This window comes from Atta cephalotes (assembly GCF_000143395.1).
Source record: "Atta cephalotes unplaced genomic scaffold scaffold00005, whole genome shotgun sequence".
NCBI classification, from domain to species: domain Eukaryota; kingdom Metazoa; phylum Arthropoda; class Insecta; order Hymenoptera; family Formicidae; genus Atta; species Atta cephalotes.
In genome coordinates, this window is record NW_012130069.1 from 7,515,784 (window position 1) to 7,541,421 (window position 25,638).

At 33.4% G+C, this 25,638-nt stretch overlaps 1 protein-coding gene across 1 annotated transcript in view; it reads left to right on the forward strand.

Moving 5' to 3' along the window:
* Positions 1-572: 572 nt before the first annotated feature.
* The window catches only part of LOC105626635 (GAS2-like protein 1), a 58,791-nt gene continuing 33,725 nt past the window's right edge, over positions 573-25,638 (forward strand). Inside the window, exons 1-2 of the mRNA XM_012207927.1 lie at positions 573-743; positions 13,858-14,355. Of these exons, the coding sequence (XP_012063317.1) occupies positions 573-743; positions 13,858-14,355 (669 nt within the window). The remainder of the gene's footprint in view (positions 744-13,857; positions 14,356-25,638) is intronic.

Here is a 25,638-nt window from a genome sequence, read left to right on the forward strand (position 1 = left end):
AAGAGTTGAAATTATCGATGAATTTTAAGGATTTTAAGAATTTAAATCTGAAAATTATAAAAGGCTGCTCATTTTCAAACTGTGAGCAATCATAAGATTTCGTTCGGTCCTTTTAGGGTCCACATGGATTTAAAAAGATGCGGAAGTCTTTTGTGTTATGATAGCAAAGAAGTCTTTTCTCAATTTTTCGCCAAACATTAACTAGTCTAAACAAGCGCATATGAAAAAAAATATAAATCGCAAAGCTCCTAAATAAAAAGTCAAAAATTTGGAAACTTATCGATATAAAACGATTTATAAATGTAATGAGATCTTATTGAGTTATTATATAATATTCAAATTTTCAGGCAAAATAATATAAATTAACAATAATTTAAAAATGTTCACGATATTATATTTAGTTTGTAATATTCAAATAAAGAAAAAAAAGAGCAAAAGAGAAATTAAAAAAAATTAATAATAATTCTTTATATATAAATACAAACTTGAAGACACATTCTATTTTAATTTATGATTTATAAAAAATTTAATATAACTTAATATTTACTTTCAGTTTCTGAATCGTTGAAATCATGTCGGTGCTATTGGAAGGAAGGTCGTACAGACCTTTCAAGTCCTCAGAGGAATACCTAATAGCGATGAAGGAGGATCTGGCGGAGTGGCTGAACGCCCTGTATCCAGAGCTCAGGATCAATCTTGACAATTTCATGGACAGGCTGGACACGGGCGTCGCTCTATGCAAAGTGAGTGTGTCACAATGATTTGCCTGTCAACTTACAACTATCGCGGAAGCACGATTGTCCGTGCGGTTTAACGTTCGCCATGCCGCGCTCGTAACGAGGCGATCCTTATCTGCGACTTATCGTCGTCGAAAAATTTCCCTTGCAATCGCGATATACCCATTGACCTCAATCTTAGAACACGGTTGTCACGGTTCTCCCGCTCGTTCCGCGTTTATTTTCTCACCGGCTGGTAAACATCCGCCTATACGAAGTATCGCGAAAGTACATTAGCGACGTGATTTCTTTAGAAATGTACCTTGGTGAGTATTTTGCGGTAAGTTGTTATTTGAAGCAATGTAAGCTGTAAATCTTAATTCTGAATAATAGATATTACCATAATATTGATAATATAAGCATTAGATACGGATGTGAGTTAAAAGTACAAGAAAAACTTCGGTCATGCTAACTAAATTAGTTCTTTGAAATTCGGATATGAAGCTTCCTGTCGAAACACTAGCGTCATTCACAAACACACGCGGCACGCGCTGTTTGAAGACGCATAAAAGCTGCACGTGCGTGCACTGTGACAAGGAGGAAGAAGGATGCGGATGACATCCAGCGGAAGCTCTTCGTCCTGCGTGGCGTGAATTATGATTAATCTTAATGCAAGTGGGAAAAACAACGAGTAAAATATATCTTTAAAGAACTTTTTTATTTCTCCCGTTTTTATTCATCCTTATTAAAATGTTATTAATTCTATGATTTTTTTTTTAAACTTGAAATTCAATTTCACTTATTAATTAACAAGTATAAAAGTAATTTATTGATAATCTAATGATATGATATTAATAGACAATCGCAACTCTATTAAAAATTCATTCCCTTATTTTTATTTAATTATTTCAATAATATTTTTAGCCATTTATATTTTTAGAAATAAATATGCGAAGAGCGCACGTACATATTTTCTTTCTCCTTTTCGATATATTTACTATAAAAATATTTATCCACGTATTTTTCCACGAGACATGTAATATAGCGAATATAGATGTCTACTTAAACGAAATTGAAATTATGCATGTGACAACACGTGTTACTTTTTCGTCAATAAGCGACAACGAGTAAAACCTGTATGCTAAAATCACTGACTTTTATTGACGCGCGGTGTTGAAACAAAAAAATATTAAAAAAGCAGAACATATGCGTACAACCTGTATCTCCCACACGACCATACCACTCAACATGTAACGGCGAATAGAGTAGTCATTCGCAAGCATGACCGATCGGCTGTCGACGGTGTACACGGTCAGCTTATTAGCTCGGGCATTATTAAAGCAATTTTAACGAGTCATTAAGGGCACGGCAAATTGGAGCGTTTAAAAAAAATACGAGACACAATGAGTAATGGTTTAATTACCCGATTAATGCGGTCGGCAATCGCGACGCTCTTGTGCCGGACCACAATCGCGTGGAAATTATGGGTTTGAGATTTGCACGTTTGTATGCAATCGTGAACCGAGATAAGTGTCGAGGCGATAGAACAACGCTGGCTGCTGTGAATATTATCGGGTGATTCATTATTGGGAACGCGGGAAAGCAAAGAGCTGTCAATGCAAGCGCAATGCGTCATTATAATCCGCTAATTAAAATTTGTTATTCGATAAACAACCGTCCGACATGTCGTGGATTCTCATACTTTTATCATCGCCATTTTATCCGTAATGGTTCTTGGAACGATACTGCGCCCGATCAATCGCAATCCAGCGCGGATCGAGGCTCGAATCGACTTTCACTGATCTATCGATGACGATCCATCGCCACTCGAGCCGACCGAAACGAGCTCCATTCATCGCCACGGGCTTCGTCGCGCGCGCCCATAACACTGGACCTGCAACGGGTATCAATGCGAAGCGCGACGCTCATATAAATGCCGGGATATCGGTTACACCGCGCTCGTTATTAGTTGTTATAAATTTATGACGGAGAAATATTTAGAATAGACAGAGAACGATAAAATCACGTTAGCTCGTTCGCAGTTCATGCGTACGCTATGTGCCAACTCGGAGAAAGTCATTGGTGCATCGAGTATGTGCCTAAAGCCCGATTCAGGCTACGGTGAATAGAACAATTTTTAACATCAAGTCAAGCTATTAATATTAAAAGGATTCTAGTCTAGAAGCTTGATTTTTAGGCAATTTTCACGAATTTTTTCTGTTCTATTGAAAAGTTCATAAGGTCTATTCAAATCAAAGTTGACACATACATATTAATACATATTTCAAGTATCTTTTAGAATTTTTTTATATGTAATTTTCCAAGAAATATATAACAGATATATATATATATAACAGATTTACATAAGATTATGAAAAAAATAAGGCGATGACCATATAATTTCTCAAAATCTATTTGACCAATCGCGCTCAAATTTTGCGCACATCTTTAGCGCATATATAGTTCTCGTCTGAACTACATGCAATAAAGTCAAAATGTTTATTTTTATTTATTTTACAGCAATATGAAAAAATTCAAAAATAATTTTCAAAATGACGCCATTTTTTTTCTTTCTAATATTTTATTTTATTATAAGTTAAACGATTATAACCAAACTCATATGCTTTAAGAACCTTTTTGGTTTTTTTTGTTTCCGACAAGCAGAATAGCCGCAATCATGATCACCGTGTAGCGCCTTATTTTTTTCCATGATTTTACATAAACTGTTATGTTTCTTGGAAAATTACAATAAAAAAATTTTAAAAGATACTTGAAATATGTATTAATTATGTAGAAATGATTTAACTCTGATTTGAATAGATCTTACGAATTTTTCAGAAAAAATTCGTGAAAAAATAGTCTAAAAATCAAGCTTCTAGACCAGAATCCCCCTTTAAGATTTTTATTGATTAACTTGCGATTTAGACCTCACTTACTCTTTACATTTCTTGAAATAAAATCTGATTCTAAAAGAGTGAAAATACTGCCACTATTGAAAAAGAGTGAAAACATTTGCACTCTTGAATAAGATTAACAGATTTTCACTCTTTTTTGAAGTGAGATTTCACTTTTGTGAATTTTTCAAATTTAGAGAGTAACTTGAAAATGTAAAATTTGTTTAGCTATAATTAATTACTAAACTAATAGTTTTGTAATGTTAATTTTAAAAGTTACTTGCTATAAAAAATCAATTTAGTGATTAATCATAGCTAGGCAAAGTTTTACATTATTATAGGTTAAGTCTCATTACAAGTTAGTAAAAAGAAAACCAGATTTAATTAACACATATCTATATCGTTATCAGATTTCGAAGGAGTGAGATCATAATAATAATAATATAAAAAGTAGAGGATTTTTAAAATATCAATCATATTGAATCATTGCACTGTGCAGTTTAAATCTGATTAATTTATTGTAATTAAACGATGATTGAAGAGCGAACGATAAATCTCAACATTTAACATTAGACATATTCATGCTATAGAAGGTGTGAGACAGGGTCTAAATCGGACCTAAGGATTACGGCGGATCTCGAAGTAAGGTGCTGGAATTTCTTACCTGTGGCAGGGGGTAGATTGGGTTACAGCAATCGGTAGAAAGGGGCGAGGCAGGAGAAGGAGCAATGCAAAAGCATTGCATATATCGATTTTACGAGCCGTGACGAGTGGTGAGACGGGGAATATAATAAGGTGCATGACAAGGAACGATAAGGAATTCTAGTGTTCTCGATACTGGCACTTCTAGGGACTCTCTTCTACTTTTCCTTCTCTTTCTCGTTCGCGATAAATTTTTTACTGTGATTTTTTTGTTTATGATGGGGGAAGCGCCTGCAATATATGCGTTTCAACTTATTATACATACGCGACACACAGCAATGGACTCAAGAAACATTTAATTCCATTTGAATTGCTTAAATTCTTTGTTTCAAATAATCTTTTAATAACAATTTCTTTTTTAATTTATGACAGCGTTGTTTACAATTTATTATCTCGAAGACTTTTTATTTTAATTCTTTTCCAGTTTGGAATTATTATTGTATATCGTATTTTATATTTGATATCTTCGTATATTTGCATGTAATGATGAAATATTTCTAATTCTATAGAGATAGTAACAATTTTGGAAAATTGTACATAATATTTTTTACAACGATTTATAAAGTTAAAATTTTAATATGTATAAATTCTCGAAAAATTGTTGAATAAAAATTGACGTCATGAAGAATACATTCACTGTCAAATAATTTATATCTCAGCGATTCTTGGCAATGACAAATTCCATAACGATGATGATTCAATTTGTAAAGATGTCTTTCTTTTAAATAATCCAAAAATAAGCTTGACTGTTCAGTGAATTTTATGATGGAGGCCTTCGAAATCACTGCGTGAGGAGCATTTTTCAAAGCAAATTCGAGAATGGCACTTGTCATACGGTAAAAAGTCGACAGGCACTTCATATTAATCACGATCGCGCGATATCCCGAAAGCGAAAGGAGTCAGAAGTGACGGCGTATGACCTTTCGTGTCGGAAATGACAAATACTGGACACTCTGATGAAGAACCTTATATAGAAATCGACTGACACTATCTTCGAACGCTGTGCGTAATATCGATCCGAAAATATTAACTTCTATTACGTCACATTAAATGAAAATAATCGATTCGAAAAAATACTAACTTCAATTATGTCACATTGAATAAAAAAAAACGATCATTTCATCTTATACTTTATCTTATTTTTAACCTTATTTTTTTTTCTTAAGTCTTAAATATCTTTATTAATTTTTTATCAAATACCGTATCAAGATTTTTACTCTAAAGAGTAGTATATCGTACGTGCTACGTTTAAATAGTACATATTCGTAAGGCGTAGCTCTGGAAGATTATCTGGTGGTTTTCTCACAAGGACATCGAGTCGATTGCGCCGTTTCGCGCCAATCTCGACGTCGTTTCGATGATAATACCATAAGCAACATTATATAAATACATAAGAAGAAGAATGACCTTCTTCTTATCGGATTCTGAATTATGTTGCGGAATTCCAGGCGATGCTCAGTGTGCACGATTAATTAACCGCAATTGTTGTCATTTGCTTCTTTTTACTCTCTCTCTCTCTCTCTCTCTCTCTCTCTCTCTCATTTAGTATTAGAATTGATAGCATCACATCGCGTTTTGAAACTTGTCTCTTATAGACTTTAAAGCCTGTTTAAGCAAGGCGGTTCTTCTTTCCTATAAATAAAAGTATTATTTCTATCATTTAAATTTTTGACGATAAATAAAGTCAATGCTTTTATGTGAAAAGTCAAATGTTTTGAAATAATGCCACATAATTTGAGATAATATGATATAAAAGAATGAATCGTCATTATATTAATGTGTAATTATTATTCATAATTATTATTTATGATTATATAATTTTTGCATTAAGAAAGATGTAAGTGTAACATTCTTGGCAATATTTTGCAAAAATGCGGCACTTGAAATGATGGTAGCTAGCAGGCCATTATACTTGGATAAATTAATAGGAATAGCTAACTAGATCGATGGTCAAATGCGTTAGTCAAAGTCGAGATCGCACGAGATCGGGGTCGATCCCAAGGATCTGAGGAAGCTGGCCGCATTAATGAGCCAATTAACGGAAGAGTTACGAGCTCGGCTTTCCCGACAAGACGATTGTCTGTCGACTTTTCTGACGCGCGTGGCAGAGCGGATTACCTCTCAGTGACGAGTCGCTCGTTAACCGAGTTTATCGGTGTATATCTATCAGTTACCTAAAGAGCTGTTAAATGCGAACGGGACTAGCGATTTCCTTTCAATGAGTTGGCGTTATCGATTGCACTATGATGAATGCAAAGCCGATCGATTTTATGTCATATGTGCAATCGATCATGTATAATATAGTGATCCTTCCTGTTATGAAGATAACTACTGTCTTTTATAAGATAATAATTGTAAAAAATAATTTAAATCCTCTTCAGGAAATATTCAAAAATTTTAATATAATTTTTGTAACATTTAAATTGTATATATAAATTGTATATAAGAGTAACATATCAGAATATAAAATATATTATGTTTGTAGCCTATCTGAGATCAAAAAGTTACTTAGCATTATGCATAATCGATTATAAAGTTTATGCATGTTATTTTAATCACAAACAAAATTATAGAAAATTCAGATTTGAAATGATTGATCGGGATTACGGGAGAAAATCTAAACGCGCAACGTAAACGTAATCACAACGTAAATATATGAAGGAATTGGAAGGGAAGGCGGAATCGAGGTCGGCGACCTTGAAATTTCTTGCAGTTAATTGAAATCGAGTGGAAAGCTGATGAAACTTGATTCCGTCGTAGAATTATAGTGTAAATGGAATGACGATTGGTGCCATTCTGTTACATAGCGAAATGTAGAAAAGCGTGAAATCGGATTGAATTGAAAATTGATTTAAAACCTTTCTTTTTGTTTTTATAAAATAAATCCAAATAAAATAGAATTTTTATTAGACACACAATTGTAGACTGCCAACATTAAAACAATTGTCATTCTTCTTAATTAATCCGACTTTTATTTTTTAAAGAAAGTGCGAAACTTCTAAGATCATATCTGGGATATAATTGTTAATTGCGTGAGAAGTAGGATAGTATATTTCAATCTGTCTTAACACAAAGTAAACAAGAATTTGTTTTCACACATTCGCGGGACAAAGGTGATTCTCATATTATCTTTTATGTGTTATATAGGATATACACATGTGAAATGACTGCAAGTTTGCGTCCTTGTAAACTTATTATCTTTTTCGAAAGATAGTAAAACGAAATGCGTCGAAGGTTAGCGCGCGTTCGTTTCTGCGTATTTCACATCAAGGAAATGTATTACATACGTGAGGTCAAGAGTGTTTCCTGCAATCTTCTATTAGCATTTCTATTGAGAGTTCCTAGTCCTTTATTTAGCTTGTTTATGCTCGGAAATGTCGGTAGCAAAGAATGAAGGATCATTCGCGTATAAGCTTATATGAGCTTATTGTAGAGAGTAGATATATTTCCATCTAGAAATTATTTCTTATCAATATCAAAATAATTTTAAAAAATATACGATATAATAAATAATAATGTATAAAATATAAAATGATATAAAGCTTACATTAGAGAGCAGGTATTTTGAGATGTCAAAATTATTATTCTGCCAATATCAGATTTTATATAACAACAATAATTTTAATAATATATGATACAGTAAATAATAATGTATAAAATATAAAGTATGATATAAATGATAAAAAAAATTAATAAATACCCAAATTACATCGAATAATGAATCATACGATATAAATTTTCGCGGAGATTTGAGAGTTAATGACGTTTCATGTTTCTCACAAATATATCTCTGAAATATTTTAATTTCACCGGGAATATTGAAAAAACAGGATTTACTGATGCATCGAATGCGTTCATGCTCAAGCGACCAAAATCGTTCCAGACACACTGATGACTCCTTTTGTCTCAAAGAAAACGAATTCACAGAGCAACCGGATGCTTTTTTTCATAATCCCTCGGAACCGGAGATGAATGCACGGGGGTGAACTTTTTCAACTTGAAAACCTAAATATATATCGTGTCTCCCGCGTTCTCGAAATGCAGTGCAAGGGATGCGTCGTAAAAACATCGGACGGAAATAGCCGACGAAAAATCGAGCGGGCGCCACGGCGCGTCGCGTTGCGACGCCGGCAGTCACGACGGGCGGTCTAGGACCTTCGGAGATCGCCTTTATAGTCCCGACGCATTTTAATGCCAATGTCGACGTCCGCGCATGTAACTGCTCACGGTCTTAAAAGGTTCATTGTACCTTTTCGATGTATGTTTCTTCATAAGCGGCAGAACGTTTTCTTTCAAAGGACGGAAAGTATCAATACAAAAGAGTAAATTGATGCAAGTAATAGCGGTATTTTCTAAATACTCTTAAATAATATAATAATAATAGTAATAAGTTAATCTAGATTATTATGTAAATAAATTAATTATAAGTGACGAAAAATTAAAGTTAATATAATCAAGATTAGATCTTGGTGTCTAATAACATATTTTTATATGTAAATTCTAAATACATTTTTTTTAGTTATATAAATTATGCACATTGCTTGCTGTTGAACTTTAAACGTAATCATATAACTGAAATTGAAATAATATTAATAATTAAATTGATTGTCGATTTGATAATGATACTAGCATGATAATTTATATTTATTTATATAGAAATAAATTTCTCGGAATTATCTACTAAATTTTTTAAAAGATAATTCGAATTTTACTGCTACTAATATGTATAAAAAAATATTTTAAAAATAATATAATTTATAATAGAATGAAACTGATAACCTTTGGGATAACTGTTAAATAGATTATCGCACAATAACGATAACGGGATAATTTGAAATGATAGCGATAAATATTCCTCCCTTGCTGTTATATATATTGGTTAATTAATCGACATTAAGTGTCTATTAAGTAATTTAGGGCGATCACTTAGGGAGATATGCTTTGTCTTATAATCCAATGGAGTTTCTTTGATAGGCCATTATTGCGAATGCTGATAATTCTTGTTACATCGTTATCGTTCACTAAACTGTAGCTAATAGAAATCAATCAAGATTTTATAAAAGTATTTAATTGCGAGATAAATTTGATAAATATAATACATTTCGCAATTAAAATATATTTCTCGCAATTAAAAATACATCTCACGATATAAATCCTTTTCCCCCTTCATTAAAAGAGAATTTTTATTAAAATAACAAAAGGATTCAACAGAATGACAAAGAGAATTTCTGTGATTACATAAGTTCGATCTCACCAAAATGCCATTCTTGTTAAATTCTTTTTTTAGTTTAATCAAAACATTTTTTTTCAGAAAGAGAGAGAGTTCTTATTGAGATCATCATTGGAAAATAAATTTCGTTGTATTAATTGGAATTCTAATTGAAGATGGACAAATTCGAATTTTCTGATTGAATTTATTATAATTCTAGTAGTTGAAATAATCAGAATTCTGATTGATACGATTAGAATTTTTTTGTTTGTTGATTTTTAATCAGAAATTTTTCTCTGAATTTTTACGAAATCATGAATATTCATTGCGAAACATTCAACATCGATCTATCATTTTTGACCTTAACGGCGACATGCGAATCACTTCCTGGGAAGTACAATACTTCGCGACGTGTCGTTGGCTGCAGTCACATAAAGACTCGCAAAGGCACGTTCGCACGATTTTACATACTTGTTCGCGCGTGCGATGCTTTGGAAGGCATCTTACAGTGCGCGTGTAGAACACGGGATGATTCACGACGCTTTTGTGTCAGGCGAGGTCTGTTAGGAGTACAAATGGTCGAGGTTTATTAACCTTCGGTGCGCAAGAACGACAGGATCGCAAACAATCCTAGCGAGGAATCTCTTCGCGCTTTTGCCGAGCAAAGAATTTCGTCACAGTTATAAGAATGACTGGTTGAAAAGTAATTAACTTTGCTCAGGAATCTAAATTGTGCATATACAGCGCGTAATTCTCTCTCTGTAGCAATTGTTTGCTATAACTTATAAAACTATTTCTGTATAATTATATAAACATTGATATACATTTAATTGGCAAACGTCATCAGAATTTTTTTTCATTTTCTTTTTTATAAACATTAGAAAGATGTTATTATTATTTTTTCATCAAATACGTTGGCGTTCGCATTTTAAATATTGAAGATAGTAATTAATCACAATTGATTTACAATTCTTATTTACAGATATTAACAACTTTGTAGTGCACAATGTTACATAACAGTGCACAATGTTACAGTAATTATTTACATAATAATCAATAACATTATTATCACGATGTCTATTTAACGCGATAGATTTAATAATTTTAATCAAATTAGATCATACTATGTATGCTTTTGATAAGCGGCCATTCGCCGTTTCATTTCGCAGCGCCGCGAACAGCCATACATTTCCGCAACGGTTTATCGCGTAAGTCTGGAACCGAAGACTAAATTAAGTTACGGAGTTATGAGTAATGGTTACTTGCGCTCTCGTTGGTTACGTCTCATTGGTTTCCTTCCACTTTGTGCAGCGTTACATTTAACTCGTACGCGTTCCCCCTCGAGCTCAATGAATCGTCTCGCAACCGCTCCAATTTACAAACGTAGAATGTGCAGCGGCCATTTTCATTAGGCATATTGGTAGGCGACAACGATACTGAGAGGGGTCAGGAGTCATGTAATGTGACATCCTGCCGTCGCTTCATCTGCCGACCGTATTACCATATGCGCCACTTCTCGTTTTTTATGAATGCGGCTCTTCCTCTCACCAGTGATGCTCAATGCATCACCGAAAGGCTTGTCGGATTGATAATGCATCAGTTAAAAGAAAACAATATTTCTATAATGTCGAGGAGGTAAACGCAGTACATTAATGACAATCGATGAAAATCATTTTTCTGTATCCATTATACAAAAATTATCAAAATAAACAAAATTCTTTTATTTAAAAAATGAGACTATTATTTTTAATATTAAATAACAAATTTTGTATTATTGACAATCATTATATATATTATTTAGCACTTCAATCCAGCTCGCTTTAAAGGCCTTTATCAAGAATCATTTTTTTATATCGTTTATTAAATCGTTTATTTGTTTTTTTAATCAATTTCTTGGCTTGCCATTATATGATTAAAAGTCGGATAAACTAATGTATAAGATAAGAACGATTTCTCTTACTTTAAAATGGTTTCTTTCATCATCAAAATTTTCGAAAGATGGCTCATTTCAACTCTTTCGTTTTTTAGATTCACACATTCTATCTTAAGTATGAAGAAAGATACAATCCTACCGCTTTTATTCCTGGGTTTAATCGTATATCTCCCTAACTGATGAACATTCTCGCCATCAGTTTTAAGAGTCCTCGACGAAATGGTCCGGCTGTTGAATTGTCATTATCGTCGCTCGTGTTTGGTTATAACTGCTTGTTGGCGGACTCGTCTAATCTCTATATTACCCCTCGGGAAGTATTGAGACAGGCCGACGAAACAACCGGATGCTGTTAGATATGATTTTTACGAGTGTGCGTCAAGGAGTGCGCGCGTAAACAGTTCCGCGACCTTATGAGATCCACGTGCAGAGAAATACGTTTTCTTGGGGATCCCTGAAACGAGTCCGTAAAATATGCGTTGTGATCGTCTCTTAACTGAAGATTTTTCGTAAAAGGCTTGATTTCGATCACGCGTTAAAAATACGTGAAAATTGTATTAGTCTCCAATGCAGCAACACGAGAATTTTATAACATAATTAATTGGCTAGAAGGAAAAAGTGATATTTTTATCCTTTATTATCTCGAGAGCTCAATTTATTTTATTTATAAAATTTTGAAAAAATGATTTGACCATAAAAGTTTACCTTTAAATATTTGGATATTTTTTCTTCTATCGATTTTAAGTTACTTGTACTAATTCGTATAATTTTTAAGAAAATAAAGAAATTAAAACCTATATTATAGAAACTAAAATGTAGATTTGACTTTCCGTAAATATTATAAGTGAATAATTATTAATTTGACTATGATCTTTGTAATTTTTTAATAAAATTTTTTGAAAAAATTTTGCAACAATTATAAAGAATTGTCTGATTAATAATTGAATTAATCGCAAATCTTTTTTGTAAACATTGTTTAATAATTTTGTAAAATTATGACTGAAAAATAAGAATCATAATAATGGATTAGCCGAACGTGACATTGAAACTCGATCGCACACTATGTAAGGCGCGATGTTTGCATGGAACGAAATATGATTTTATTTAAACAAGCTGGGGACTTTTGGGTTGTATTCTATGTTCGCTTCTTTTCCCAACATAACCCAAATACCTCCTGACGAGTCATCTCGCGTCAACTCTGTTTGAGCAGCATAGAGGTTCAACGAACTGTCATTAAAACGAGCACCCAGTTAGTTGACACGGTCGTTTGAGCAGATGTTCGGCGGAAAACGAGTATTGAGCAAACGGAAAGAGATTAAAGGGATCAAACAATATTGCCAGTGATATATGTACTGATCGTAATCAAATTGGAGGCAAGAAAGACAATAAAACAGCATTCTAACGAAAAATAAAATGAAGAGTCAGTTACTGTTATTCATTTCTTTTTTATTTTGATATTATTTACATCGTGGCTATACTGAAAAAATAATAATAATAAAAGATTCGTGACTATAAAATTTATAATAGTTTTAAAAATTACAATTTATCGAACACATAACAAAATTTGTTTTTAAATTATGCCTCTTAAGAATTGATGCCTCTTTTATTTAATTTATATTGCGAATCGCGATCGGGCACTTTCCTGTCCATCATCTCCGTTTATATTTGACATACAAGGGCGTGAGCATCCTGAATTTCTTTAGTGGCACGTACTCATCTAAATCAATAACGTGATATTGCATTAAGGCCTTTTTTCTCGGGGGATGATGACGGTCATCAGATGCCATCTGCCATTTCAATGCTCGCTAAATCCAGGATTTTGATGCCGCGTCAAGTCTCGCATCTGAATAACGTATATATATATGCATATGTATGCGCACGATGTAAGAGGAGATGACATGTATGTATGAGAAAGTGTTGAATAGCGTGAAATGAAATATCGCGTTTTATGCGCATACAAGCGACAGAAATAAAATATCGACATTTGTTATAGGCGTGAAACATGATGCACTCGTAACACACTTTAACTTAAAATGCGAGTATTATGAATTGCAATCCAGGGCGCTGTAAATTAGGACATTACAGTTTTAGATAATACCTTTTCTTGAATAAAATTATTTAACTTCATTGTTTAATTAAATTGAACGACATATTAAATAATAACAGTAGTGACAGAAATAATCAAAAATAACTCAAATTAAATATAATTTGGCATTATTAATTAATTTTTGCTGTACTCTTGATTAATTTTTTCTCCGTTTGAGATTTCTAACATTGTTGGCATAAACTTTAGACCATTAAAATGAGCAAAAATGCGATTTGCCTTTCTGTTATTTTCGTCGCAAAATTGTCATATCTCTATCGCCGCATCAGATAATGTAAAATGATTTTTTTTTCTCTTTTCAGCATGCAAATAACGTGCGGAAATATGCGACGGATTATGTGGCTCGCCGTCAAGCCCGCAAGATGCCGATGACACGCTCGATAACTTCTCTGGCATTACCGATGAGCCAGGTGGGCGATGTGCCCTATCTGCCGAACGCCAAGGCCGGCACCTTCTTCGCCCGCGACAATGTCTCCAACTTCATCGATTGGTGCCGCAACAGTCTCGGCATCATCGAATGTCTACTCTTTGAGACCGAAGATCTGATAATGCGTAAGAACGAGCGACATGTAATACTATGCCTGCTGGAGGTGGCTCGTCGCGGCGCCAAGTTCGGCATGCTCGCGCCGTTGCTCGTGCAGATGGAGAGGCAGATCGACCGCGAGATCGCCGCTGAGAACAAAGCAGCGAACGGCGCCGGCAACGAGGAGAGTGATGACGAGTATGAGGAGGAGTCTTGCCTCATATACGGACCGCAGCCGCAGATCGTCACGAATGATCTCAAGACTCTCCACGAGTTGGTGAGTGAAAATATGATCTTGTGGTACTTGGAATATATAGGTCTCGACACGAGAAATGACGTTTTCACGCTTCCGTTGCCCACACTCTAAATCTTGGGGAGTGAAATTTCACTCCCCAAGAAAAGTGATAGTTGCATCAGTCCGACAAGGAGTGAACTTTACTTCACTCCTTCAGGAGTGAATTTCTTAACCTGACTTAAAAAGTCAACTTTAATGATTAATATCTCATTTCGCGAGACAGAGCGACGCTTTCTTCTGCCATATTCGTTCATTTTGTGCAAAAACACCTCGAATGAGTCTAATAATTTTTAGATGTAAGGAAGCTAAACTTAACATTTATTAGAGTGAAATTTCAATTTCTTCTTTCGGAGAGTGAAATTATTTACTCTTCATATAGATTGAAAATTGATTCCCTTGGAGTCAATTTTGACCCACTTGGAGTAATTTTTCACTCTAAGAATGAAAATTTCATGTCGGAACTATCACTCTTTGGGAGTGAAATTTCACTCCCAAAAATTTATACATACAGCACCCTTCCAAAGATGCTCAGAGAATCTCCTGTATCTTAAAGATGTTCTTAGGACATTTCTCGGTTATATATGCTGCATGGGTGATGGGACTGAATAAAAAATATACGCGGTATAGCATTTATAGGAAACCTAAAAATTTTTGTTTAGTTCTCTTTTTATAAACTTTGAACAAATCCTATTTCAAATGTTCTGAATTCGGTTTTTTTATTCTCAAAGCATCACTTCGAAATAACGATGTTTGCGATGCTTCTTGGAATCTCTCAGTAACCTGTAAGTTTCTCAGCATCGATTCCGATGGCTTGCTGATTAAATTGGCTTTGAACGTATTCGAATCGCGCGTTTCATCCCATATCATTGCCAACGACTGAACGTGCCATGGCTATGAAAATAACTCGTAACCCTTCAGTCCATCCGTATTTATGGCGATCTTAACGCCAACATCAAGTCATAAATATCGTGCGATCAGAAACAAGAGAGTCGCAGTACTGAAATTTAATAAAGTGTCGATAGTTTCACTTATTCAAATCAAGTACCGTAAGTAAGCGACTGCATTTTGCGATGATATCGTGAAAATAAAAAAAGGATAGTTTCTGGAACTTCGCATAATTGTGCGATATATGTACGATATGATACATTTAAATAACTTTTACACTTCGAGATTACAATTACTTTAATACTAACTATTTTTGATCATTAATTGTATGTTTTGATAGCATGTCATGTCAAAGTTTGTAAAAAAAAACAGAGTTATTGTGTTTTTGGGATAAGGAAATGAATCCACTATTTAAAACACAACAATACTGTTAAATCTATAGTGTCAAATTTAACCTAATTTACATTATATAGTGTTAAATTGACATTGTATAATGTCAAATATAATCATTATTTTAGTATAAAATAACGATATATTTAGTAGGAGCAGTGGCGACTCACATTAGATTAAAGACTATATGATTTGAGACTATAGATTTAACAGTGTAAGTCACAATGTCACGTCTAGTTTCTTTTTTCTTCATATACGCTGAATATCTTGGCAAAGAAAAAGTTAAGCCGTCGACCGCTCCCACTATATGTGCACGACCTATTCGAGATTTTATTGTTGGCCGCTTATTATAAATTAACGGGTAAGGACGTGCGCACGGCGCGTTAAATGTCCCGTCGTGCACGCGAATCGCGTTGATGGCCCGACGTCGCGGTAACGCCATTTCTTTGACGTTAATTGCACTGCCGTTGGCGAGAACGCGATACATCGAACAACACCTCTCCCTGTCGATGGAAACATATTCTCTATACTTCTGGGAATGTCGACATTTCGTATCTTAACATTTCCGCCATAAACATCACGATAGGACAAAGCATTGACATTAGTCTCTTCCACCCCTTCCTCTCACGAACAAAATTTAGGGAGAATTGTGGTCTTTTGAGTTTTGACAAGAATTTCAATTGTTTATTGCATTGTCCCATATCTACAGTGTTGAATATCGAAGGAGTCAATCATAATCAATCTTTAAGTAACATTATTTTTAACTTTCATGCATATCAAAATGTAAAAGTTCATTTCTATGATTAGTTTCAAAGTAAACAATATCCATATTAACGTTATGCACAGGAAATAATAAACTAAATTTAAATCAAATTAACATGTTTTTGAATTAAATTTAACTCTATGTTTTAATTAAATTAAATTAAATATAATTTAGTAGAAAGACAGTGGCGATATAGAAATGATTAAATTGAATATAATTTAACGTCATAAATTTAACAATATATAAAAAGCTCGAAAAAATAAGAGAAATACTTAAGAAAGAATTAAATATAATATTTAACTTAGAATTATGTCAATTGTTAATGCTGTAATGCATGTGATGTGATTGGTAAATTATTGCTGATCAAATAAATTATGCTCAATAAATTATGTTTGATTATTATATGATTGTCTAGTAATGTAATGTCGCTTTATATTATTTTTACAATTAAAGGGCAGTGCAATATATAATAATAATTTTGCTCGATCGAGAGACCGGCTTGTATTGGCTAAAAATGTTGGATTAGCCGACTCGCGAGTGTGTCTAACGTGCGATTACCGGCGGCGATATACGCGACTGGCATACGTGTTTGCGAGGCTAAATCGCGGCATTTCACGAAGCAGAATAATTCCTTCCCCAGGGCTTATAGCGCCGCGGCGGGCGATAACGTCGCGGCTTTGCCACATACAGGAATTCCAGGACGCTTTCCCGCGATGTCGTGGCACCAAACGCTCGTGGCGTATGCATCTCGTGGAAGGTTTACGAGCGCTTTATCTTTCGAAAGAAAATTTCAACTTAATCGTAGAATATTATGATAAATCTGCTCGTTGCAATAAAGCTTTCCTTTTTACGGGAACAGGAAGAGAACCGTCACACCTAAACCTAGAAAGTAAAAGATATATCGCACGCAGGATGAAAATGATACGGAGAATGAAACAAATTGGAATTAAATACAAGAATTTCAATCCATTTTTTATCCAATTAATTTAAGATAATAAAACTCTATTAAATCACAGATTTTATATTTGATACAAGAAATATTAGTGTTTTAAAATAACGATGTTACATTATTAATTTAGAAATTAGTATTTTTAAGAAAGATTCATAGATTGTTTTTAGCAATGAAAAACTAATAATAGCAGAATGTGAGTTAAGGAATTCAAGGAAATATAAACGTATTCTAAAACATAATAGCCACATTCAGCACATTTATTTTGCAATTGTTGAAAGATTTCTTCATTAAGATTGGATCATTTCTCTAGATCTAAAAATATAATTCAATCAGCTCGAAGAAAACTTTCAACAGTTGCAAAATAGACATTCTGCTGAATGCGGACATTGATTCATAATAACATCACAAAGTGATATGTTTCAAGAAAATGACAGCACGATTCGTTCTTAGAACACAGTATGACATGATAGTATATATCATATAATCTCCGTTAAGATTGCAACGTAGAAACCAACTCTTATAGAAAAATCTAATACTGACCAATACTCGAAAGACAGTTATTAATTATACTTATTTTAAATATTCAAAGCACTGTTGTTCAGTAGTAGTACTCCTAATAAGTAATTAATTACTGTCTTTTAGTAATAAATTGGCTAGTATTAAATTGATCAGTATTAGATTTTTGTAAGGGAAGAGGGAAGTATCGAAGCGACATGGATACTTGGATAGTATCGTAGTATCTTTAACACCCTTGGTAGATAGCGTAAACGCTGCAAGCGTTAACTGTGCAGCATATAGTTGGACCGAGCGCGTGTTACCGTCGTAAATCTCGTGGGACCGTCATTATGGGCGCCGTTCGAGCGTATTGTGCGTCGATTTTCGCGATCGGATGCCGATATCATCGGATAAATTTCACTTTGCGCCGCAGGGAGCGACGCCGCGCGCGTCGGCTTTAAGTAGTAATACACTGTGAAAGCGTTGCCCTCCGATTCCAATAAAGTAGAGGCGAGCTAAAACCGCTTTGTCGGCTCCGTAATTAGCAGAAATATTTACCGTCTTAGTTGCGAAAGTAACAAAATATATTAGGATAACGATCATTTAACTTTTTCCCTATGGCGGAAATGTGAAAAGTGAAAAATTTCTCCCTCAATGATAAAAAAATTTCCACTTTTAATCTGTTTGCTTTAGGCAAAAAAGTTACGTGATCGCTACTCACGGATGTGGAGTCTCCATTATCATAAGTAAACGAATTTTGGTTTCAATAAAATTTTTTTCTATTTTCAGATTGGGTTGATTTTAATTTTTAATTATTTAAGGAGAACAAAAAGGAAGGATTATTCAGGATTTGTAAAAATTCAGTTTGAAATAGTTTGAAATATTTAATTATATTATAAGAAAAAAGGCTCAAATAATTTAAAAAATTAATAATAAGTATAGGGACAAAACACATGATATGATTTAAACAGTAATTGTAATAATATATAATAATTGTATCATACGATGAAATTTATATATTATTACAATTACTGTCTAAATCATATCATGTGTTTTGTCAAGTTATTGTCTTTCAAATGAATCGTAAATTGTATCAATCATATCAATTTTAACATTGAGAATGTCCTAGCTAGGATATATGATAATAAACTTTTGTTTTTAATAACACAGCAAATCTGGCTTGACTCGAAGCTCTATACTTATTATTAATTTAATATATTTATTTTAATTTTAATTTCTTTCAGTCGTCTTCTGGATTGGGCTGATTTTAATTTTTAATTGCCTGAATATCAAGGAGAACAAAAAGAAAAGATAATTTATGATTTGAATTCAACTTGAAATGATTTGAAGTGATTGATTTTAATTTAAATTTCTTTTATGTTCTTTTGATTGCTAAAAGTAACAATTAACATTTTTAAACCATTTCACGGATCTTGATCGTTAGAATTGACCCTGAGAACATGTTGGCTCAGAACATGTTGAATCGCGATTGAATCGAAACGACGATTACGTCGTCTCGTGTGAAGTGTCGGAGTGTTCAAAGCGGTGATTCGCTGCTTTATTGATAATTAATCTAATCTCTCTTTGCGCCTCAAGACACGATGATGCGCAGGTGCATTCTCTAAAGCATTCGCTTTTGCATTAAAGCCTTTCCTTGCGGCAGTGTGGCGGCGATGATTCAAGGAGAAAGAAGAAAAACGAGTGGAACCGTAGAGTAAGAACGTGTTTTACATCGTCCATCGATTAAACTCACTCTTGTCACGCGTATCTTATCGCGAGCGTTACGACTTTGTTAATCGTTTGATATAAACAACTCCGTGACCTACCTAATCACATTCGAGATAATTTTATGGCAGGAGTTTGTAGTATGAGATTTTGTAGTATGAAAGCTCTTGTATCAAGTTTAATAATAAATAATTATTCATTATAATATAATAATAAATTTTGTCTCTGTCTTCGATTAATAATCATTGACGGATTAAACGATGTTGAATTGTAATAAAATATAATATTTTTTTACATTATTATAACTCTAATAATTTTTCTGTTTAGCAGAAAATTGATAAAGTTTTTACTTTTTTCGCAGAACTTGTGTAATTTTTTAATTTTATACATATTTATGATAACTGATTGTATAAACTTTATAATTATCAATCTATAAAATCTACACTAAGGAGCTGATTTTGTAACGATAGTCTTAATGACAATTGTTGATGTCATTGCGCAGTTTTTTATATATATCTATAATAACTAGCTGATTGCATAAAATTTATAATTATCAATTTATAAAAATTATATTAACTTTATCTGTAAAAATCTTATATCAAACTTTCATTTATGATTATAATATTTTACTTTTATATCAGCATTTTCTGTCTATCTGTGGATTTCGTTTATACTGTTCAAAATCGTGATATATTTTATGATGTTCTTCACAAGTAAATCCTAATACATTTGCGGAATTTCTGCTCGCACGCTCGCGGATGATTTCCATGATTCACAATAACTTAGCAGCGTCCCGCGTTCTCCCGCGGTCCACGATAAGATAGCGCGTTTAACAAGGCTGAATCTAATCGATAGCCGAGGTAAACTGTGCAATTCCATACCATCAAGCAACACACGCGTGTGTGTTTCGTTTCCTCGACGGGCGGTTGCCGTAAATGGCGCAATGCGAACCGCACGTTGTCGTTGCCAGCACGTTCACTTATCACGGAAGCGGATTTCACAGCGTGCGAGAAGACAGGAAAATTTTTTTTTTAATTTACATGCAATTATATATTCTTTTTATCTAGCGGAACAGTTAGCCGCGTCGCGAGTCGCGCACCGTGGATTTTCTATTCGTGTCACTTTAATGAGCGTTTTCAGTGCGCGTCTTTAATCATCATCGCGATGCGACTTTCCGGATTGTACAGTTAGCTGCAAAATATATTTGAAAAATTCCTTACCATTATTTAGTCTCGCTACTCTTTATTTCTATCTTTTGGGAATTGTTTATTGAGAAATTTGATACATATTTTTATTAAATTTATTAATTTTTATAATATTTAATTATGTTTATATATATAATATTTTCTACAAAGATTAGCTTAGTTTTTGTAGTCAGACTTGTGCCTATTTCTATCAATGCAGTTTAATCTCAGTTCAACTCTTCGTCTTTTTCTAATTTCAAAAAAAAGAAAAAGATGAAGAATAAGTTGAACCGAGATTAAAGTTAATCTACATTGATAGAAACTGGTATTAACCAAATAAAAAAAATGAAAAAATTAAACGAGCTAAAATAATTATATAATCTGTGTCGCGAATAGATAACAGTTCTGGGAAAAAATTATTTCAAAGTTATTTCAAATATTTTGCGAAACTCATGGTAGATTCTATTGCGAGTTTTCGCGGAAGTTACCGCCATCCGTATCAGACCGAGCTTCGCCTCGCAAGCGCCGAAAGCTCGTATTGATCGCCGTTAGCCCATTTCGTATCAAGTTCAAGAGCAAAGTCGACGGAGTTACCTCAAAGGACAGACACTTTTTCTTATCGGTGCAGTATTCACGATATTCTTTTTCAAATTTTCTTATCTTTTTGAACTTTCGACATTGCTTTTCGTATCGTAATTCGTATCACTTAATATATATAAGCGCTAATTATCGGATCTTGTTATATCAGAGAACGTACTAAAAGAAAAAAATGTTAATTTTATCATCCTTTTCGTTTGTTTTAATTTGATATGTGATATCGTGATTCATTTCCGGCGATAAGCCGGATAGTTTTATGAAATCTTGAATTATATTTCTTTTTATCTGGAAACTACGTTGGATTATCGCCAGCTTTGGGCAGATTGTCCCCATTTTGTGCTCTATATTTTTATTTCTGTCGAAAGCTTTTGCTTTCAATTTCAATTCAATATTTTTAGATTTATACCAAGATATTTTTATCATTGGTTCATATGAAAGTTTTTATGACTAATATCACTAATAAAAATATAATTTCTTTATTAATATAATTTCTTTATTAAATACTTTATTATTTTAGCTTTGCGTAATTATTCAATTATCAACTCATAGTACGTATCTTTAATAAAATACACAAATAAAATATTTTAAGTATTTTTGGTATTTTAGTATTTAAAAGTTCCCTATTTTCTATTATAATATTTCTAATATATTATAATAAATTATTTCATGATATAAATAGCAGATTTATTTTAGTTATCATAATAAATTCTAATTTCATACACTATGAAAAGTATTTAAAATGTTTACGTTTAAAATATCTTTGCAAAACAAATGTTTATAATAATAAAAGATATTTCAACTTTAAACGTTTTAATATTTTAAAACACACACGTAGTATTTTGTTTATTGAGTAAGTTTAAAATTAAAACATTTTTAAGTATTTAAAAAACGGAGACAAGAATAAAATATTTTAATATCTCAAAATAAAATATTTCTTTTATGAGTGTATTCTTTGAATTATAAAGCTAATTTCTAAGTATACATTGTTATATTGAAAATGACGTGTATTTCAGGAAGGCATGCTTCACTTGAAGCTTTCTTTGAGTCCAAAGTTATCGCGTATTCTATATTTGTGCACACGTTATTCACATGTATCACACAATTATTTGTTCGAAAATAGAAATAAAACGTAATAATATCATAGATGTACTCCTATTCTTATGTAAATAATATCGAGAATATATAAATATAACGATTATGATGTTAAATTCATAATGAAAGTATTATATACAGATGAAATATAACAGACTTTATTCAGTCAGTAATTCATGAATCAAATTTCGTCTCGCTAAAAATAACTGACATTGAGTCATTGAATAAATACAGTGAATTCATCAGATACTGTGTCGAGTATTTTTCTCATTTGATTTTTTTATCGCTATTTCAAATCTTCCTCAACGGCTGCGCGATTAGCCTTCGATCGTCATTGCAATACTATTATTTATGATTCGAAAGAAAGAGTTACTATTTGCCCGGTGAATGAGAGAGGAATTCGCTCGCGCCTTCGCATAGGACTACCATAAATGGCGTTGAGTTCTCCTCGGGACTCCGTGTCAGTTATTACATACAATTAGCCTGAGATGTTGTCGGGAGAGAGGGCCGCCGGAGCCGCGCAAGGTCTGCCTGCGGTCTGACGCTTAGCTAATCATTGTTTGCTGAGTGCGAATTAAACAGAGAGAGAAAGGAAAACAGAGAGGGAGTGAAGAAATGGCTTAGAAATTTAATACTGGGATCGTACCATATTTCAGAGTCGATCAGTAATTATATGTGGCCTCGTGACGCAGGTGAGCATAATCATTTCTGGACTCAGATATCCGATATGTGTGAATCGAGGATACAAATAGAACGAATGCATAGAGCCGATCAGTTGACATTAGCTAACAAACTGGAGAGTGCGATCGCTAGAAAGGGTGAGATAACCTCGAGGGAGTCATAAGGGATTCATGAAACATTGGATCCAAATATCAGCATGAAAGTTATTACGAATGTTTGAAGCCACGATTTTTTCAATTAAATCTATATATATATATTATTTTTTTTTTTTTATTTTAATGTTTGTACTAGAACTAGAATTATATACTAGAACTAATATATGAAGAAACATGAAGAAAAATGATTTCATAAAAATGGACAACCAACAGATTTTGATTAAATCAATTAAAATTTCGGTTATCTTAACTAGAAAATTTTCTAGTTAAATCTACTAAGATTCTAGACCAAAATTCTGATTGATATAATCAGGATTTTCGATTTATCCATCTTCAACTAAACATTTTTCTTATGGCATGTATATCTTTGTTAACTTAGAGATTATTAGATTTTGTTTCGAAATGATATAACGAGTTTGAGAATGTTACGCATTAATATTTATTTTACAAGTAAACGGACAAATTAACTGTGGAATTAACTCTAATAATGCTATAATATGAATAAATGGTACCATAGTGATGTATGTCATTATTCATATTATATTCATATTATAGCAGTATTTTTGTTAGAGTTAGTTGATATATTTATCAATTATTAATAAATTAATAACATTTCTGTCGAATTATAATCTCATTATAATACTTTGGAGCAAACCTGACAATCTCTCATGTTGGTAAAATAATTTCGGATGGATGATTCTTTCCGCAGTCGTGCACAGGTCACCTAAATTTAGATGAAAACCATCAAATCGATACGTCAATAATCAAGTTCTGCACGGAAGGGAGATCAAAGAAAATTTTGGGGTGCACGCCCCAGTAATCTCAGCAGAAATCCTTCAGGGATTCTGAGACGTCGATATTTCGTATGAACTCTATCGCGACACATGTAGGTTACTCCAATAAAGTGCATTGCAAGTGCTTCTTAAACGGTCAATTATTCCGAAGCACTATGGCGATGACTCGGGCGTATCGACCGGAAGTTGCGAATAAGTACACGCGATAATCATAGAAGTAGTTTGCGTACATCTTAAAAATTCAAACTATTTTATATTTACCTATATTTATCTATAGAATATTTACCTATATTTATGTGCATTACTTAAAAATATATAAAAATGCTAAAGAATATTTCTGGAATTTTTACGAATTGTTCTTTGCAATTAAAATATGCAAGATTTACTTCTTGCCAATTGAACTTTATACTATACTTTTCAATATCAGTTTGATAAGTACATTTTTAAATTTAAGAGTTTAAGAAAGCATAATTCATAATCTTTTTAATTACATTAATCTAATTAGATATTAATTAAATTAGATTATTAAGATTTTATATATGTATATATATAAACTATATATAAATCTAAAATTACGAAAATTGTGGCAAATTGCAGATCAACTTCGTAAATTCTATTTTATTACCACTGACTTAATTACATTTTCGCCTCAATGTAATAACGCCGGCAGACTGCAACAGACCGGGGATGCAAGCGCGATCGCTGCATAAAGGGCGTGACGAGTCGTTCTCATGAAACGGCGCAGTGCGACGGGACGACTTCGTCGAAGTGTGCGTTCCTGCGGAGCTTTCAACTGCTGTAAATGTTTGAATTACATGTCTCGAGAATCACGAAAATAAACTATCGTGGACGAAAAAGCACGATGTGACCATCGCCGTCGTGGATGGAACAGCTGAGAACTCTACGGGACGTCGTCTCTCTCGTGTATTGATTGCCGGGACGCTGACGCGGCTCGACGCCGGGACGCCGCCCGCTGTAAAAGCTGCGCCTTCAAAGCGCTGCAATTCCCCGGAATTCTCCTGCCGCGTACGTGTGCGTAGTGCGTACGTGCACGTTCATAGTAGAATCGCCACTTTAACTTCGTCGGGGATTGCTCATAGCGGAGTTATATAGCGCGTGTTTTTTCGCTTCTTCCTTTCATGCGCGTGACGCGTTTATGTTCACGCGACGTCGTAAGATCTGGTGCTCGACATTATAGTCTTTCGTTAGGCTAATTGGTGCTCTAGGGTGTGTTCCAGAAATCGTCGAGAAGTGTGAAGCATCTTGAGAAATATGAGCGACAAGAGTCATTCGGAGAAGTCCGCTATCTCTCATGTTGTTGAACGTTTTAATTAGAATGTTGAAACCGCACGTAATTTCTTTGAGAAATTATGTTCTCTTTCGAAAAGAGAGAGAGAGAGAGAGAGAGAGAGAGAGAGAGAGAGAGAGAGAGAGAGAGAGTAGTACGTACGAGAGTACGTTACGTACGTACGTACGTACTACTACTACTTACTTACGTTACGTTACTTACTTACTTACTACTACTACTACTTAACTTAACTTAACTTACCTT